This window comes from Panulirus ornatus, chromosome 63 (genome assembly GCF_036320965.1).
Source record: "Panulirus ornatus isolate Po-2019 chromosome 63, ASM3632096v1, whole genome shotgun sequence".
Classification (NCBI taxonomy): Eukaryota; Metazoa; Arthropoda; class Malacostraca; order Decapoda; family Palinuridae; genus Panulirus; species Panulirus ornatus.
Window position 1 is genome coordinate 27,485,254 of NC_092286.1, and position 20,180 is coordinate 27,505,433.

Sequence of the window (20,180 nt, forward strand, 5' to 3'; positions counted from 1 at the left end):
CTTTTTCAATGGTCAGTGCTTATACAGAGGTATTTTGAACATGACACAGAGAATTGATCTGGTGACTTTCTTGTGACTTTTATTATGAAGTTCAATGGTTTTGGAAAAGATTAGCATCATTGTTTGGTACTATTAGTCTCAAAACAGCAGCTTTAATAATAATGAGCAGTACAGGCACCGCTGATTTTCTTGCACTCTTGGTTCCAAAGCCTTGCTGGATTAACCATTTTGTTGGACCAACTGTGGTCACATAATAATAATTCATCAACACACCTCTAACCCACTAATTATGCATCTCCCATGTGTCTAAAGTATACTATGGACTGCTAGAAATTCAAACAAATATTAAATGTAAATTAAATAAATAAATGAAATACAGGAACTTATACACCTGCTCAGGACTGAGGTGCTCATCAGCTACGAGTTTCACAAATTTGTCCACATACTCAGCACCTCCCTCGTGATTTGCAGACCACTATTCTCTGCACACTTTATTCATGGAAATTCCATGATGCTTCTTGAATCTTTGAAGCCATCCTTCACTACAGTCATGCTCATGTTGTAATTCAAGTTCTTTATGGAACAACTTAGCCTGGTCCATTATCATGCTACCTGACAAATCCACTCCATCACTCTGATACTGTTGAAACCAATCCATCATCACTCTATTGTGCTCAGTACTCTTACCATCTTTCACAGTTTTTCTAATCGTCATTTGCTTCTTGGAATCGTTGTCTGCATAGAATTTCAATATTTTCTCTCTTTGCTTCTTTATATCATAAACAGTTGATGAACCAATACTGCAGATGTCACACAGCAGACGCACCAAAACCCCACGGTACATTTCTTTCAACAGTCCTACTTTATCTTGGATCAATAAGGACTGGTGTTTACGTTTGACACCACAAATGACACTCTCATATGTCTTAGAAGCTATAGCTAGGGTTAGATTTAAGCAAAATAAGCTAAGAATCTCACAGAATTGCGGTATCACCACCAACAAGTGCAGTGTAAAGAATGTAAATAAGCACACTCTACATGCAGTGCCATCTGTGGCCACCCAGTAAACTAGGCTGGTAGCTGTGGTAATTTCAGGTTCCCTTACTAAAGGAGGTGCTGAACCATCAGTTGCTGGAAATTCGGTGGTGTACCTGTACTATGGTGTACGCAGATCACAGATTCAGTATGTGATTATCTTAGAAATGAAAAAAATACTTGTGTAACTCTTGAGGTTTTGATACTGAAATACAAATTGTGTACTTATCCACTGTTTCCCCATTTAGCAAGGTAGTGCTGGGAACAGATGAAGAATGACATAAACTACTCATATTTACTCATAAGTTGTCATGTATAATACACTGAAACCAAAGCCAAGCACCACACACCTTTCCATGGTTTCCCCTGACCACTTCATATGCCCTGATTCAGCTCTGATAGCACACCACCCCTGTATATCACAGTGCTCTAGTTCACTCTATCCCTTGCACACCTTTCACCCTGCTGGATCTTTAAAGCCCATTTCACTCAATCTTTCCACCTCCATTCCAGTCTTCCCCTTCTTGCTTCCTCCACCTCTAACACACTCACACATTCAGCTTTTATCACTACCTGTAATTCCTGCAGGCACAGTACCTATGAGGTGAAGCATTCCTTTATGCAAAGGAAGTGCGATAATCTCTCCTCATTGTCCATTGATAGGCCTTAATGGTCTTTAGCTAAGGGCATCTCTAACAACTTCTGTCACTCTACCTCTCCTTCACTTTTCTGTTCTGATAGTACTATAGCTGTCTCTCCCATAGACAAAACAATTCTCTTTTGTTTCTGTTTCTCCACCTTGGATGACTAACATTCCTTAACTCCATGATACTCCTCTTACTAATCCTATGCCTTTTCTTGTAATCTCTTTTCAGACTGTCGGAAAAAGTGCTTTTTTCTCTAGACACAAACAGGGCTCATGGTCCTGATGGCATAAATCCCCGTGTAGTGAAAGGGTGCGCCTCTGAACTTGTACCTGTGCTTGCTCATCTGTTTCTGTTTAAAAACCAAAACTTTTCCTTCTCCTTGAGAGTATTCACTGATGCATCCCATCCCTAACAAGGGTGACTATTCTGACTCTTCTAACTATCATCCTATTGCTTTGACATCTGACTTTTCCAAAATCTTTGATCCCTCCTTAACTCCCATAGCCTTAGACACCTTGAAAATCACAGTCTCCTCTATCATCAGCAATCCATCTCCTCACTCCATCACTACCTGTTTTTGCTTCCCCCCTTGGTCCCTTCACCAATGTTCCCTTTTGTTCTCTTGTCTGTTGCACATTATTTACCTCCTTCCAAAAATCTCTTTATTCTCCCTAGAGTTTAATGATACTCTCTTACCCAACTCTCATTTACCCTCTTTTTCAACCCCTATCTACTTTCTCTTGTACATCTACCCAGCATTTGCACTCCTTTGTAAGTACTCTCCAAATGCCTCTCTTTTCTGTTTCACTAGCAACTATATTTCTTCATCTCATCACTTCCCACTTGCCTCCTTTGCTGAATGCCTGTCAGCAGTTTTGAGGCAAGGGAATAAGTATTTGTGATGGGTGATTTGAATGTGAGAGGGTAATGTGTCAGTTGCGGTTATTATTGGGGGTCTTAACTGGTGTTGTGAATAAGAATGCTGAATAGAGAGAAAACTTGTGTACTGAGAAAAGGACTGGTGACTGGGAACATTCACCTGGTTTAGAAGAGGATATACATAAGAGTACATGGGTTAGCAAGAAAAATGGTAAGGGGGCATTATAGGGTTGTGAATTAACTGATAGACATGCAAAGGATGTGACTGTGTTGAGATGGGAAGCTGGTGGGATGTGTGATTATTAGTTGGTGAGGTGAGGATGAAGGTTTGCAGAGCTTTAGGAAAAGAGGAAATGATATGGGTTGGAAGAGCATGAAAGTGAGTGGGCTTGGGAAAGAGCCTTGTGAAAAGAAATACCATGAGACTGAGTAGAATGACACTAAGTGGATGAAGAATGGAAGGTGACTGGGGAGAAGTGCTTACATGCAAGAAAGAAGAGTGTGGCATGCAGGTGGTGGTAGGTAGATGTGTGAGAAACAGTAGTTAGTGACAGGTGAGAAAGTTAAGTTGCTAGTGGAAGGGAAAAGAGAAATTCATGAGCATTATTTGCTACAAAAAAGAGTGCAACTGATTGCAAGATGTATGCTGAAAAAGAAAGCAAATGAGAATTACAGTGAGCTGGTATTAGCACATTTCAGGGAGAATAAGAGAATGTCTCAAGAGGTGGTTAATAGAGTAAAAAAAAATGGAACAATGGTGAAGAGGGCAAACTGGGAAGTGGTAAACATGTAGAAATGAGGTGATGAGGAGATTGAGTGAATATTTTGAAGGGTTATTAAATGTGTGAGGATAGGTTGGCAAGTGTTCTATGATTTTGACATGGAGGCATGCAGTGTGAGAGAGTCACAGAAAATGTTTTGGTAGACAATGAAGTGTTGGTAAATGTGATGCATAAGATGAAGTGCAGCACAGCAGGTAGTTAGAGTGGATGAGACTGTAGCTGAATTTCTTAAGAAAGTGGGTGATTGTACTGACTGGTTGGTTAAGATTCTGTATGGCTCATGGCGAGATGCCTAATTATTGGTAGAATGTCTGTGTGTTGCCAATGTATAAAAGCAACGTGGACAAAAGTAAATGTTCACATTACAATTGCAGGGATAAGTTAGTTGTGATGCTCTGTGGAAGGTCTGCAAAAATATGGTGTAGGTCTGTGTCGAGGTGCGTGATGTGGCCATAGCTGTTAAATTTGTTTATCGATGAGGTGGTGAGAGGATAAATGCAAGGGTCTCGGAGAGAAAAGCAGGTACATAGTCTGTTGGGAAAGTTAGGGAAAGTTAAGCTATTACCTGCTTATGGTGGCAGAATCATGCAAAAAACAGCAGAGGCTGGTGTCTGAATTTGGGGGAGTTTGTGAAAGGAAAAAGTTGAGAGTAAATGTGAAAAATAGCAAGGATATTCAGTGTAGAAGTGAAGAAAAACATCATTTGGAGTGTGAGTTTGAATGGTAGGAGAACCTGATGGAAGTGGACTCTTTTAGATATCTGGAAGTGGATATGGCAGCCAATGGAACTATGAAAACTGAACTGAGCCATAGGATGGGTAATACGGTAAGTTGTGGGTGCACTGAAGAAGATATGGAAAGACGTATCACAGTTTTTAAGAGCAAAGTTTGGTTTGTTTGATGGTATAGTAGTCTTGTAGGTGCTGTATGGATGCATGGGCCTTAGATTACAAAATTTAAAGAAGAGGGTGGATGTGTTGGAAATTAAATGTTCGAGAACAATGTGTTGTATGAGGAGGGTTGATTGAATAAGAAGTGATAGGATAAGAGAGAGATGTAGTAATAAGAGGAGTATGTATGAGAATGTAGAAGATAGTGTGCTGAAATGGATCTGATATATGACAAGGATGAATGAGGAGAGCATGATTAACAGGGTGTAAGTGAGAAGTGGGGGAAACAAGGAAAAGGGGGAACCAAGAAGGAACTGGAAGGATGGAGTGAAAGATGCTTTGAAGGTTCAAGGCCTGATTCGTCGTAAAGGAGGGTGTGATGAGTGCTAGGGATAATGTGAATTACAGTGATATCATTTTCAGGGAATGATATCCCATAACTAGGCTGAAACAGAGCATCTGAAATGGTTTGTGAAACCACGGAAAGGTTAATGGGGCCTTTTTGTGAATAGATTTTGATGCATTATGCACAACAACTAGTGTGTGGATGTGATCTGGATTACCTGGATCAGAGCTTGATTTCTCAGCACTAGAAGTATTATCTTCATCTGTCTGTCAGCATAGTCATCAGTGTCATGTTCATGATCACTTAGCACATTAGGGTGAAAAACAATGGAAAGGCAAAAGCCAAAATAATCCAGATAATTCTTTTGTGTCTCTTCTGAAAATATGCCTTGATTTGCTATCATCTGTACATGTAAATACAGGGGATCCCCAGCTTACAAGCATCTGACCTAAGAACACCCATAGTAAGGAATGAGTTCCAAAAAACTATATTTAATTCCAATTACTCATTCCAGTGAACTGCCAAACAGCATTTTTCATTGTTTTGCTTTATATGATGTTCTTTTAACTACATTTACTTCAGAATATATCTAATGCATGATTTCAATCAGATAAAGGTATTTCCTCTAATTTCATGCATTTCTGATGGACAAATACTTTTTTTTAGGCTCCAGTCATGGACAAAAGTTCACATCAAGGCCAGGGCCAAATTGAAATATAGAGAGATTTATGAAACGAAAAGAAAAAACAAGGAAAAATGTTTACAAATTTTTGAGAAAGTGAAAAACCTGTCCTTTGAAATGTGCCAGGTCATAGTTATTGGGAAAGACATGGGAAGGTAAAGAGTTCCAAAGCTTTGATGTGTAGAGAAAGAAGTGGTTGTCAAAATGGCCTGCCTTTGAGTTGCTGATGACCACACAATAATCATGTGATGCAGCAGCTTGCCAAGTATTGTGTGGTCTAGCTAGTGGTATGAGCAGACAAACAGCCAGCTCTTGGGAGCAAAAACCAAAGTACTACCTATAGAAGAGGGAAAGTGACCAATTCTGTGGTGCAAGGCAAGGGGGTCAAGTTTGGAAGTTAGCCTGGGACAGTTGCTTTCAACTCAACTCTGTCAAGTAAGGATGCAGAGTAGATCCACTCCAAATGTGAGAGCAGTACTCCATACACAGACAAGTCATTCATCTATATAAACATACCAACTGTTCATAAGAGAGGAAGCTTGAACATCTAAACATGACATCCAGTTTCCTAGAGGTAGACTTAACTATTCCTGTAATTTAGGGTTTCCAAGAAAGAGTGGATGTTACAATAATACCAAGTATGTTCGCTGAGTCAAGGATGCAGAGCAGATCCACTCCAAATGTGAGAGCAGTACTCCATACACAGACAAATCATTCATCTATGTAAATGTACCAACTGTTCATAAGAGAGGAAGTTTTAACATCTAAACATGACACCCAGTTTGCTAGAGGTAGACTAAACTATTCCTGTAATTTGGGGTTTCCAAGAAAGAGTGGACGTTACAATAATACCAAGTATGTTCGCTGAGTCAAGAGATGGAATTACAGAACCATCTAAAAGACACAAGAATTGTGAGGAGTTTTCAATAGAGAGATGGGTAGAAATTGGGTCTTGGAGGCATTAAACTTCAGATTTTGTCTACCCTACTGAGATTCCCATTCGTCCAAGTCTGAGTTTATTGAGGAAGCCATGTCAAGATGAGATGCAGATCAAGTGAGAGAAGAGAGAGCAGAATTGAAGAATGTGGATGATAGAAGTGTTTTTTGTCAGCATATGAGTGCATTGGATTATTTGTGGAGGAGAGGAATGATTAAAAAAAAAGGAGGAAAAGTGTAGGGGACAGGACAGGACCTTGAGGGACACCACTGTTGGTGGAGAAAAGAGGGGAAGCTGATCCATCAACAACTACAGAGTAGATTGGCAACAAAGTGAGGGAGGGAAGCCAAAAGAGTCCAGGTATCTAACCTGTTCATAGCCTGGGAACCCCTTGCAACTGCTGAACTACTCAAGTTGGGGCCTGTTTCTTCATTATAGAGGTATTATCTTCACTCATGTATCTGCATAGTCATCACTATCATGTTCATCATCACTCAGCATGTTGGGGGTGGGGAAAAAAAGTGGAAAGGCAAACAACAATATGCCAAGAACTTGCATATCTTCTATGAGATGCCTTGTCATGCTGTCATCTGCATATGTAAATAAATCCACATAAATGAGCCAGACACTTGCATCTCTTGTATGAGATGCCTTGTCATGCTGCTATCTGCATGTGTAAATCTCCACATGAGCCAGACACTTGCATCTCTTGTACAAGATGCCTTGTCATGCTGTTATCTGCATGTGTTAATAAATCCACGTGTTGCCATCACTGGAGAGAAATGACACTTACTTTGCACATGTCAACTAGGGATAATAGCAAATGTACCTGGGACTCCACAAGGTTCAGGATAATAACTTTCAGAATCCAAAAATTTAGTAAACTTTGGATAATAAATATTAACACAAAGGGTCAGCTCAAGTATACAAAAGATAATAAAAGGAGTTAAAATATGCTGACACATTTAACCTTTAATTCAAAAGAGAAATTTTTATATTCATACATGAGAGGCAAGTGTTTTGGAAGCAGCTGAGTGAGTGTGTTAGCAGCTTTGATGCACAAGACCAGGTTATAGTGATGGGTGATTTGAAAGCAAAGGTGAGTAATGTGGCAGTTGAGGGAAAAATTGGTATACATGGGGTGTTCAGTGTTGTAAATGGAAATGGTGAAGAGCTTGTAAATTTGTGTGCTGAAAAAGGACTGGTGATTGGGAATACCTGGTTTAAAAAGAGAGATATATATAAGTATATGTGAGAAGGAGATGGAGTGAGTATTTTGAAGGTTTGTTGAATGTGTTTGATGATAGAGTGGCAGATATAGGGTGTTTTGGTCGAGGTGGTGTGCAAAGTTAGAGGGTCAGGGCGGATGATTTGGTAAACAGAGAAGAGGTAGTAAAAGCTTTGCGGAAGATGAAAGCTAGCAAGGCAGCAGGTTTGGATGGTATTACAGTGGAATTTATTAAAAAAGGGGGTGACTGTATTGTTGACTAGTTAGTAAGGTTATTTAATGTATATATGATTCATGGTGAGGTGCCTGAGGATTGGTGGAATGCTTGCATAGTGCCATTGTACAAAGGCAAAGGGGACAAAGGTGAGTGCCCAAATTACAGAGGTATAAGTTTGTTGAGTATTCCTGGGAAATTATATGGGAGGGTATTGATTGAGAGGGTGAAGGCATGTACAGAGCATCAGATTGGGGAAGAGCAGTGTGGTTTCAGAAGTGGTAGAGGATGAGTGGACCAGGTGTTTGCTTTGAAGAATGTATGTGAGAAATACTTAAAAAAGCAAATGGATTTGTATGTAGCATTTATGGATCTGGAAAAGGCATATGATAGAGTTGATAGAGATGCTCTGTGGAAGGTATTAAGAATATATGGTGTGGAAGGCAAGTTGTTAGAAGCAGTGAAAAGTTTTTATCGAGGATGTAAGGCATGTGTACGTGTAGGAAGAGAGGAAAGTGATTGGTTCTCAGTGAATATAGGTTTGCAGCAGGGGTGTGTGATGTCTCCATGGTTGTTTAATTTGTTTATGGATGGGGTTGTTAGGGAGGTGAATGCAAGGGTTTTGGAAAGAGGGGCAAGTATGCAGTCTGTTGTGGATGAGAGAGCTTGGGAAGTGAGTTAGTTGTTGTTCACTGATGATACAGTGCTGGTGGCTGATTCATGTGAGAAACTGCAGAAGCTGGTGACTGAGTTTGGTAAAGTGTGTGAAAGAAGAAAGCTGAGAGTAAATGTGAATAAGAGCAAGGTTATTAGGTACAGTAGGGTTGAGGGTCAAGTCAGTTGGGAAGTAAGTTTGAATGGAGAAAAACTGGAGGAAGTGAAAGTGTTTTAGATATCTGGGAGTGGATTTGGCATTGGATGGAACCATGGAAGCGGAAGTGAATCATAGGGTGGGGGAGGGGGTGAAAATTCTGGGAGCCTTGAAGAATGTGTGGAAGTCGAGAACATTATCTCGGAAAGCAAAAATGGGTATGTTTGAAGGAGTAGTGGTTCCAACAATGTTGTATGGTTGCGAGGCATGAGCTATGGATAGAGTTGTGCGCAGGAGGGTGGATGTGCTGGAAATGAGATGTTTGAGGACAATATGTGGTGTGAGGTGGTTTGATCGAGTAAGTAATGTAAGGGTAAGAGAGATGTGTGGTAATAAAAAGAGTGTGGTTGAGAGAGCAGAAGAGGGTGTTTTGAAATGGTTTGGTCACATGGAGAGAATGAGTGAGGAAAGATTGACCAAGAGGATATATGTGTCAGAGGTGGAGGGAACGAGGAAAAGTGGGAGACCAAACTGGAGGTGGAAGGATGGGGTGAAAAAGATTTTGAGTGATCGGGGCCTGAACATGCAGGAGGGTGAAAGGCGTGCAAGGAATAGAGTGCAATGGAACGATGTGGTACTCCGGGGCCGACGTGCTGTCAATGGATTGAACCAGGGCATGTGAAGCATCTGGGGTAAACCATGAAATGTTCTATGGGGCCTGGATGTGGAAAGGGAGCTGTGGTTTCGGTGCATTGTTACATGACAGCTAGAGACTGAGTGTGAACAAATGGGGCCTTTGTTGTCTTACTAGTGCTACCTCGCACACATGAGGGGGAGGAGGGGGTTGTTATTTCATGTGTGGCAGGGTGGCGATGGGAATGAATAAAGGCAGACAGTATGAATTATGTACATGTGTATATGTGTATATGTCTGTATGTATATATATGTATACGTTGAGATGTATAGGTATGTATATTTGCGTGTGTGGACGTGTATGTATATACATGTGTATGTGGGTGGGTTGGGCCACTCTTTCGTCTGTTTCCTTACGCTACCTCGCTAATGCAGGAGACAGTGACAAAGCAAAATAATAATGATAATAATAATGTATGTAAGTAAGAGAGATAGCCATAGAGCATTATTGGATTACATGTTAATTGACAGGTGCGAGAAAGAGAGAGTTCTGGATGTTAATGTGCAGAGAGGTGCAACTGGAGGGATGTCTGATCATTATCTTGTGGAGTTGAAGGTGAAGATTTGTAAAAATTTTCAGAAAAGAAGAGAGAAAGTTGGGGTGAAGAGAGAGATGAAAGTAAGTGAGCTTGGGAAGGAGACTTGTGTGAGGAAGTACAAGGAAAGACTGAGTAAAGAATGGAAAAAGGTGAGAGCAAAGGACAAAAGGGGAATGGGGGAGGAATGGGATGTATTTAGAGAAGCATTGATGGCGTGCGCAAAAGATGTTTGTGGCATGAGAAGCATGGGAGGTGGGCAGATTAGAAAGAGTAGTGGGTGGTGGGATGAAGAAGTAAGATTGTTAGTGAAAGAGAAGATAGAAGCAATTGAATAATTTTTGCAGGGAAATAATGTAAATGAATGGGAGATGTTTAAAAGAAAGAGGCAGGAGGTCAAGAGAAAGGTACAAGAGGTGAAAAAGAGGGCACATGAGCATTGGGTGAGAGAGTATCATTAAATTTTAGGGAGAATACAAAGATGTTTTGGAAGGAGGTAAATAAAGTGCTTAAGACATGAGAACAAATGGTAACATCAGTGAAGGGGGCTAATGGGGAGGTAATAACAAGTAGTGGTGATGTGAGAAGATGGAGTTAGTATTTTGAAGATTTGTTGAATGTGTTAGATGATAGAGTGGCAGATATAGGGTGTTTTGGTCCAGGTGGTGTGTGAAGTGAGAGGGTCAGGGAGAATGATTTGGTAAAAAGAGAAGAGGTATTGAAAGCTTTGCAGAAGATGAAAGCCGGCAAGGTGGCGGATTTGGATGGTATTGCAGTGGAATTTATTAAAAAAAAAAGGGGGTGACTGTATTGTTGACTGGTTGGTGAGGATATTCAATGTATGTATGGCTCATGGTGAAGTGCTTGAGGATTGGCAGAATGCATGCATAGTGCCATTGTACAAAGGCAAAGGGGATAAAGGTGAGTGTTCCAATTACAGAGGTATAAGTTTGTTGAGTATCCCTGGGAAATTATATGGGAGGGTATTGATTGAGAGGGTGAAGGCATGTACAGAGCATCAGATTGGGAAGAGCAGTGTGGTTTCAGAAGTGGTAGAGGGTGTGTGGATCAGGTGTTTGCTTTGAAGAATGTATGTGAGAAATACTTAGAAAAACAAATGGATTTGTGTGTAGCATTTATGGATCTGGAGAAGGCATATGACAAAGTTGATAGAGATGTTCTGTGGAAGGTATTAAGAGTATATGGTGTGGGAGGCAAGTTGCTAGAAGCAGTGAAAAGTTTTTATCAATGATGTAAGGCATGTGTACGAGTAGGAAAAGAGGAAAGTGATTGGTTCTCAGTGAATGTCGGTTTGCAGCAGGGGTGTGTGATGTCTCCATGGTTGTTTAATTTGTTTATGGATGGTGTGGTTAGGGAGGTGAATGCAAGAGTTTTGGAAAGAGGGGCAAGTATGCTGTATGTAGTGGAATGAGAGGGCTTGGAAAGTGAGTCAGTTGTTGTTCACTAATTATACAGCTCTGGTGGCTGATTTGAGTGAGAAACTGCAGAAGCTGGTGACTGAGTTTGGTAATGTGTGTGAAAGAAGAAAGCTGAGAGTAACTGTGAATAAGAGCAAGGTTATTAGGTACAGTAAGGTTGTGGGACAAGTCAGTAAGGAGGTAAGTTTTAATGGAGAAAAACTGGAGGAAGTGAAATGTTTAGATATCTGGGAGTGGATTTGGCAGCAGATGGAACCTTGGAAGCAGAAGTGAATCATAGGGTGGGGGAGGGGGCAAAAGTTCTGGGAGCACTGAAGAATGTGTTGAAGGCGAGAACATTATCTTGGAAAGCAAAAATGGGTATGTTTGAAGGAACAGTGGTTCCAACAATGTTATACGATTGTGAGGCGTGGGCTACAGATAGGACTGTTTGGAGGAGGGTGGATGTGTTGGAAATGAGATGTTTGAGGACAATATGTGGTGTGAGGTGGCTTGATCAAGTAAGTAATGAAAGGGGTAAGAGAGATGTGCGGTAATAAAAAGAGTGTGGTTGAGAGAGCAGAAGAGGATGTATTCAAATGGTTTGGTCACATGGAGAGAATGAGTGAGGAAAGATTGACAGAGAGGATATATGTGTCACAGGTGTAGGGAACGAGGAGAAGTGGGAGACCAAATTGGAGGCGGAAGGATGGAGTGAAAAAGATTTTGAGCGATCGGGCCCTGAACATACAGGAGGCTGAAAGGCATGCAAGGAATAGAGTGAATTGGAACGATGTGGTATACCGGGGTTGACATGCTGTCAATGGATTGAACAAGGGCATGTGAAGTGTCTAGGGTAAACCATGGAAAGTTCTGTGGGGCCTGGATGTGGAAAGGGAGCTGTGGTTTTGGTGCATTATACATGACAGCTAGAGACTGAATGTGAACGGATGTGGCCTTTGGTTTTGGAAATGAGATGTTTGAGGACAATATGTGGTATGAGGTGGCTTGATCAAGTAAGTTATGAGAGGGTAAAAGAGATGTGTCATAATAAAAAGAGTGTGGTTGAGAGAGCAGAAGAGGATGTATTGAAATGGTTTGGTCACATGGAGAGAATGAATGAGGAAAGATTGACAGAGAGGAAATATGTGTCACAGGTGTAGGGAACGAGGAGAAGTGGGAGACCAAATTGGAGGCAGAAGGATGGAGTGAAAAAGATTCTGAGCGATCGGGCCCTGAACATACAGGAGGCTGAAAGGCGTGCAAGGAATAGAGTGAATTGGAACGATTTGGTATACCGGGGTTGACATGCTGTCAATGGATTGAACCAGGGCATGTGAAGTGTCTGGGGTAAACCATGGAAAGTTATGTGGGGCCTGGATGTGGAAAGGGAGCTGTGGTTTTGGTGCATTATACATGACAGCTAGAGACTGAATGTGAACGAATGTGGCCTTTGGTTTTGGAAATGAGATGTTTGAGGACAATATGTGGTATGAGGTGGCTTGATCAAGTAAGTTATGAGAGGGTAAAAGAGATGTGTCATAATAAAAAGAGTGTGGTTGAGAGAGCAGAAGAGGATGTATTGAAATGGTTTGGTCACATGGAGAGAATGAGTGAGGAAAGATTGACAGAGAGGATATATGTGTCAGAGGTGTAGGGAACGAGAAGTGGGAGACCAAACTGGAGGCGGAAGGATGGTGTGGGAGGCAAGTTGTTAGAAGCAGTTAGAAGCAGAAGCAGTGAAAAGTTTTCATCAAGGATATAAGGCATGTGTAATAGTAGGAAGAGAGGAAAGTGATTGGTTCCCAGTGAATGTAGGTTTGCGTCATGGGTGTGTGATGTCTCCATGGTTGTTTAACTTGTTTATGGATGGGGTTGTTAGGGAGGAGAATGGAAGAGTTTTGGAGAGGGGCAATTATGCAGTCTGTTGTGGATGAGAGGGCTTGGGAAGCAAGTCAGTTGTCGTTTGCTGATGATACAGGGCGGTTGCTTATTCGGGTGAGAAACTGCAGAAGGAAAAATTGGCAAAGAGGATATGTGTGTCATTGGTGGAGGGAACAAGAAGTGGGAGACCAAATTGGAGGTGGAAGGATGAAGTGAAAAAGATTTTGAGTGATTTGGGCGTGATCATACAGGAGGGTGAAAGGCATGCAAGGAATAGAGTGAATTGGAACGATGTGGTATACCAGGGTTGACGTGCTGTCAGTGGATTGAACCAGGGCATGTGAAGTGTCTGGGGTAAACCATGGAAAGTTTTGTGGGGACTGGATGTGGAAAGGGAGCTGTGGTTTTGGTGCATCATACATGACAGCTAGAGACTGAATGTGAACGAATGTGGCCTTTGTTGTCTTTTCCTAGCACTAACTGGCACGCATGCAGGGGGAGGGGTGGCGAAGGGAATGAATAAAGGCAGCAAGTATGAATTATGTACATGTGTATATATGTATATGTCTGTGTAAGTATATTCTTTTTTTTCTTTCAAACTATTCGCCATTTCCCGCGTTAGCGAGGTAGCGTTAAGAACAGAGAACTGGGCCTTTGAGGGAATATTCTCACCTGGCCCCCCTTCTCTGTTCCTTCTTTTGGAAAATTAAAAAAAAATAATGAGGGGAGGATTTCCAGCCCCCGCTCCCTCCCCTTTTAGTCGCCTTCTACAACACGCAGGGAATATGTGGGAAGTATTCTTTCTCCCCTATCCCCAGGTGTATGTATATATAGGTGCAATTGGAGGGATGTCTGATCATTATCTTGTGCAGGCTAAGGTGAAGATTTGTATGGGTTTTCAGAAAAGAAGAGTGAATGTTGGGGTGAAGAGGGTGGTGAGAGTAAGTGAGCTTGGGAAGGAGACTTGTGTGAGGAAGTACCAGGAGAGACTGAGTACAGAATGGAAAAAGGTGAGAACAATGGAAGTAAGGGGAGTGGGGGAGGAATGGGATGTATTCAGGGAATCAGTGATGGATTGCGCAAAAGATGCTTGTGGCATGAGAAGAGTGGGAGGTGGGTTGATTAGAAAGGGTAGTGAGTGGTGGGATGAAGAAGTAAGATTATTAGTGAAAGAGAAGAGAGAGGCATTTGGACGATTTTTGCAGGGAAAAAATGCAATTGAGCAGGAGATGTATAAAAGAAAGAGACAGGAGGTCAAGAGAAAGGTGCAAGAGGTGAAAAAGAGGGCAAATGAGAGTTGGGGTGAGAGAGTATCATTAAATTTTAGGGAAAATAAAAAGATGTTCTGGAAGGAGGTAAATAAAGTGCGTAAGACAAGGGAGCAAATGGGAACTTCAATGAAGGGCGCAGATGGGGAGGTGATAACAAGTAGTGGTGATGTGAGAAGGAGATGGAGTGAGTATTTTGAAGGTTTGTTGTATGTGTTTGATGATAGAGTGGCAGATATAGGGTGTTTTGGTAGAGGTGGTGTGCAGAGTGAGAGGGTTAGGGAAAATGATTTGGTAAACAGAGAAGAGGTAGTAAAAGCTTTGAGAAGATGAAAGCCGGCAAGGCAACAGGTTTGGATGGTATTGCAGTGGAATTTATTAAAAAAGGGGGTGACTGTATTGTTGACTGGTTGGTAAGGTTATTTAATGTATGTATGACTCATGGTGAGGTGCCTGAGGATTGGCGGAATGCATGCATAGTGCCATTGTACAAAGGCAAAAGGGATAAGAGTGAGTGCTCAAATTACAGAGGTATAAGTTTGTTGAGTATTCCTGGTAAATTATATGGGAGGGTATTGATTGAGAGGGTGAAGGGGAAAAGTGCTACCATCCATTCAGAGAAGGCAGCAACTTGCATGATAAATCATATATATGAAGTCATCTACACGGTTGAATGACACAAACGAGAATAAAAAGAAGGCTGTAGACTTTTACATCCTGTGGCCTAGAAATGATAACATCATTGCTGAGTGAAGAATGCTGATTGGTTGGTGCGTGGACTCAAGGTGAGCTACAGACCGTCAATGAATAGGTGATTTGCTTAGGGTGAGAGGCATATTCTTCACCAGAAGGCAGAGGGATTAAAAGATTACTAAAACATAGGGATCCTATAGATATTCATGGGGCTTGAGGGACAGATTGGATTTGGAGAGAAAAGAATCATATCATATCAATGTTTTAATTGTTTTGATTTCCAAAATCACAGACATTTTAGGTGTAACATCTGGAAGTTAAGTATAAGAATCACTGCAGTTTACCTGGAATCATGAAGTGATCCTGATGCACTTCTCCCAGTGTTGCTGAGAGTACTGGATCTACAAGTAGCTGCTGCTGTTTGGTCATCGTTGTTACCACCGGCTAAATTTGCTACAGAACCAAACACACGTTTCAGCTTCTTCATATCTGCTGCATGTTAGGAGCTGATTTAACATCATAATCAGGATCCTTAACCTGTTACAAAAAGAAAGGCTATTTTTAACTTGTGCGAGATAGGTGATAATCTGTTACAGTTCTGATGATTTTCTTCACATTATTTAACATACAAACATAGCCATAAAGGGAAAGTACACAGCATTACTTGACTTTTAGAAAAAGGAAACTGTGATAAATCTATGTTCTGATTTCCTTTTAATAAAAACTAAGCTTTAAGCCCAAGTTCTTTTCTCTATTTTGTGATGATGGTTTTTCTTAAGATGGGTTGCTTTTCAAAGTTAATGAAACGGCTTCCACATCATTCTGAAATTTAGTTGTCTTTTTACAACCCATCTTCACTGTCATCCAACTTATATGTCAGACAATATCATAAAAGAAATACAGTGTGAACACTCAATGCTAGATGTCCATCTCTCACTGACAAAAAGTTATGCATGAGATCCTTTATGGGAGGCCATCCTTTAACAACCATGAAAACATCTTCATCTAGACTTCATCTAGGAGATGCAGTTATGGGAGATGCCCAAAACCAATTATCTAAAGTAAGACATAAACTAATTCTAAAACCTAAACCTGATCTAAATGAGTTATGAAATCTACTAATATTAAGTCAGCCAACCTGGTTCCTGATTCTGTAGATTTTATGAACTCTAACAGTTCCAGAGACACCATAAAATAATAATAATAATAAAAGAAGGCAGAGGTTATTTTGCTAGCATAATGCCAGTAGTGACAGTAATGTAACCAATAAGGCTAGGAGGTCCTGCTACAGTGGTAGGCTTGAAATTGGAAAAAAACGAATTTCAGTGCTTCAGGTGGACACTATTTTTCTATGGTATCCAAGTCTCACCTGCAGTCTCATAGTAACCTCATTATTACATCCTTAGGGTGGAACTATGGGGAGGCACTGTTCATCTCCATCAGCGCAATAGTAGTAGTAGTTTTCTTTTTTGAACACGAGAAACATTTGAGGTGTGCTGTAGTTTTTAGTTTTTTTGGACAATCTGGGAGCCCCACTGCCTCTGGGAAGCACTACATTGGAATTTCCCTCTGCCAGTAACCTGTCAAAGGTGACACACAAAAGGCTAAGAAGTGGCACTGTAGTCTACCAATTATGCTGAGGAGCAAAAGGGATGAGCAATTGAGGGTGATGACACTGCAAATGGAGGGAGCTTGTGGAGAAATTTAAGTTATAGTTTGGGTGTGCTGGGATTGGGGATACCCATATCCTTAGGCAGGGTGCATGGAGTGAAAATGTAAATGATGAATGCAAGTTATGGGAGGGCATGGAAGAAGCGTTACAGAAGGGAATAAATGAAAACTATTTGGGAAAAAGGAAATAAGGATGTGCAATTCTGCTGTCATAAGAATGTGGGAGAATGTTGCAAAGGATGGACAGAATGGGGCATGAATAGTGTGGGTAAAAGGAAAGATTGGAAAAGTGAAGTATGCATGGTCATGCGTATGTGCAATAGTGAATATAAAGGCTGTGTTAGGGAATGATGAAATGAAGTGTTTCTAAAGAAATTAGAATGACTGTATAAATGGCATGAGATGGAGAGAAAGGTGGTTGTGATGGGTGATATGAATGCAGAGGTGGGATGTGATGAAATTGGCAAAATATTTGGTAAATAGGGAGTCCCTGGAGTAAATAAGAATGGAAGTTATCATGTGGATGTCTGTGCTTAGAAGGGTTTATTCCTGCAAATACCTTTATTCAGCACAAGATGATCCACAGGTATACATGGTTCAGAAATGATGGAAGAGAAGAGTGAAAAGGTTTGGTTGATTATGTGGCAGTGGATGAAAGATTGAGAAAGGCCAAGCTAGATGGTACAGTTATGAGAGAACTTTTTGGAGACTGACCATTTTGTTGTTCTTGGGGTGATGATCAGGGAGAAGTGGAGACATGGTGTAAGAAAGAATGGAAGGAGTATGAAAGGAGAGTGACTGAGAGTATAGATGGAAGTCCAGTAGATTTAGGGACACAGTAATGTGTGAATGAGGTCTGTTAATGGCTGTAGAATTAGTAGTTGGAAAAAGATTATGATATGAGGATAAAAAGGGACATGCATGGTGGATAAAAGAGATTAGAAATGCTCTGGACGAGAAGAAAAAACATATGGTAGATTGCTTGAAAGAATATACCAGTGGAAGTTCAGCAAAGGAGGAGAGAAGAATGTAAGATGTGAAAGCAGATGTTAAGAAACTGATAAGAGTAGATGAAAATTTTGGAGAAAAGTACAGTAAAAAGTTTAGAAAATATAAGAAATTGTAATGGAAAGAGATGAAGAAGGGAAGAAGTGATGAAGAGCAGAAACATTTATGTCATAAGTAAGGAAGGGGAGTTGCAGAATAAAAAGGAGGATTTGAAAGGAAGACAGAAAGAGTCTTTTGAAGAACTGTTCTTGTGGAAGATGAGGCAGCTGTTGTTACATGCTTGGGTATGGAGGATAGAAAGAAGAGGATACAAGTGCAAGGGCCTATAGTATAAAGGGAGGTACAAAGGGTGATAATGAGGCTGAAGGTAGGAAAGAGACATGGAATGGATGGGATTATGATAAATGCTGAAGTATGGAGGAGAAACTGTGAGAATGTGTGATAAGGTAGATACATCTGTAGTTTGTCATGGAAACAAGGTTGTGCCTGAGCATTGGGCGAAAGCTATTACTGTTCCTTTCTTCAAAGAAAAAGGTGCTAAGAATGTGGTGCTAAGGATTTAAGTACAAATTATAGGGGAATAAGACTGTTAAGTATACCAGGAAAAGTCTGTACAAAAATGTTGATTGATCGAGAGATGGACGTGACTGAATGCAGAATAAGTATAGAACAAGGGAAAGGTAGGGGTTGTGTGGATAGATTTTTGTGGTGAAGATGACATGGAAAAGTATCAAGCAAAAGGTAAGAAATTATATGCAGCTCTTGTAAGAGTTAAGAAGAATGCTTTATGGGATGTGTCAAGGATACATGGGGTAGGGGGACAACTGCTGGATGGTGTGAAACCCTTCTATAGGGCGAATACATGTATGTGTAAGAGTGAATAGAGAGTTGAGTGAAAGATTTGGTATACATGTAGGTGAGAGGTAGTGCTGTGTTGTCACTGTAGCTTTATAATATATATATATATATATATATATATATATATATATATATATATATATATATATATATATATATATATATATATTTTTTTTTTTTTTTTGCTTTCTCGCTGTCTCCCGCGTTTGCGAGGTAGCGCAAGGAAACAGACGAAAGAAATGGCCCAACCCACCCCCATACACATGTATATACATACGTCCACACACGCAAATATACATACCTACACAGCTTTCCATGGTTTACCCCAGACGCTTCACATGCCTTGATTCAATCCACTGACAGCACGTCAACCCCGGTATACCACATCGCTCCAATTCACTCTATTCCTTGCCCTCCTTTCACCCTCCTGCATGTTCAGGCCCCGATCACACAAAATCTTTTTCACTCCATCTTTCCACCTCCAATTTGGTCTCCCTCTTCTCCTCGTTCCCTCCACCTCCGACACATATATCCTCTTGGTCAATCTTTCCTCACTCATTCTCTCCATGTGCCCAAAACATTTCAAAACACCCTCTTCTGCTCTCTCAACCACGCTCTTTTTATTTCCAAACATCTCTCTTACCCTTACGTTACTTACTCGATCAAACCACCTCACACCACACATTGTCCTCAAACATCTCATTTCCAGCACATCCATCCTCCTGCGCACAACTCTATCCATAGCCCACGCCTCGCAACCATACAACATTGTTGGAACCACTACTCCTTCAAACATACCCATTTTTGCTTTCTGAGATAATGTTTTCGACTTCCACACATTCTTCAAGGCTCCCAGAATTTTCGCCCCCTCCCCCACCCTATGATCCACTTCCACTTCCATGGTTCCATCCGCTGCCAGATCCACTCCCAGATATCTAAAACACTTCACTTCCTCCAGTTTTTCTCCATTCAAACTCACCTCCCAATTGACTTGACCCTAAATATATATATAATATATATATATATATATATATATATATATATATATATATATATATATATATATATATATATATATATATATATTTTTTTTTTTTTCTTTTTTTTATACTTTGTCGCTGTCTCCCGCGTTTGCGAGGTAGCGCAAGGAAACAGACGAAAGAAATGGCCCAACCCCCCCCCCCATACACATGTATATACATACGTCCACACACGCAAATATACATACCTACACAGCTTTCCATGGTTTACCCCAGACGCTTCACATGCCTTGATTCAATCCACTGACAGCACGTCAACCCCGGTATACCACATCGCTCCAATTCACTCGATTCCTTACCCTCCTTTCACCCTCCTGCATGTTCAGACCCCGATCACACAAAATCTTTTTCACTCCATCTTTCCACCTCCAATTTGGTCTCCCTCTTCTCCTTGCTCCCTCCACCTCCGACACATATATCCTCTTGGTCAATCTTTCCTCACTCATCCTCTCCATGTGCCCAAACCACTTCAAAACACCCTCTTCTGCTCTCTCAACCATGCTCTTTTTATTTCCACACATCTCTCTTACCCTTACGTTACTCACTCGATCAAACCACCTCACACCACACATTGTCCTCAAACATCTCATTTCCAGCACATCCATCCTCCTGCGCACAACTCTATCCATAGCCCACGCCTCGCAACCATACAACATTGTT

At 41.0% G+C, this 20,180-nt stretch overlaps 1 protein-coding gene across 1 annotated transcript in view; it reads right to left on the reverse strand.

Moving 5' to 3' along the window:
* Positions 1-20,180, reverse strand: part of LOC139745978 (uncharacterized) — a 190,255-nt gene that overhangs the window by 120,944 nt on the left and 49,131 nt on the right. The window contains 1 exon segment of the mRNA XM_071656739.1: positions 15,288-15,480. Within this exon segment, the coding sequence (XP_071512840.1) occupies positions 15,288-15,430 (143 nt within the window). The 5' untranslated portion in view covers positions 15,431-15,480.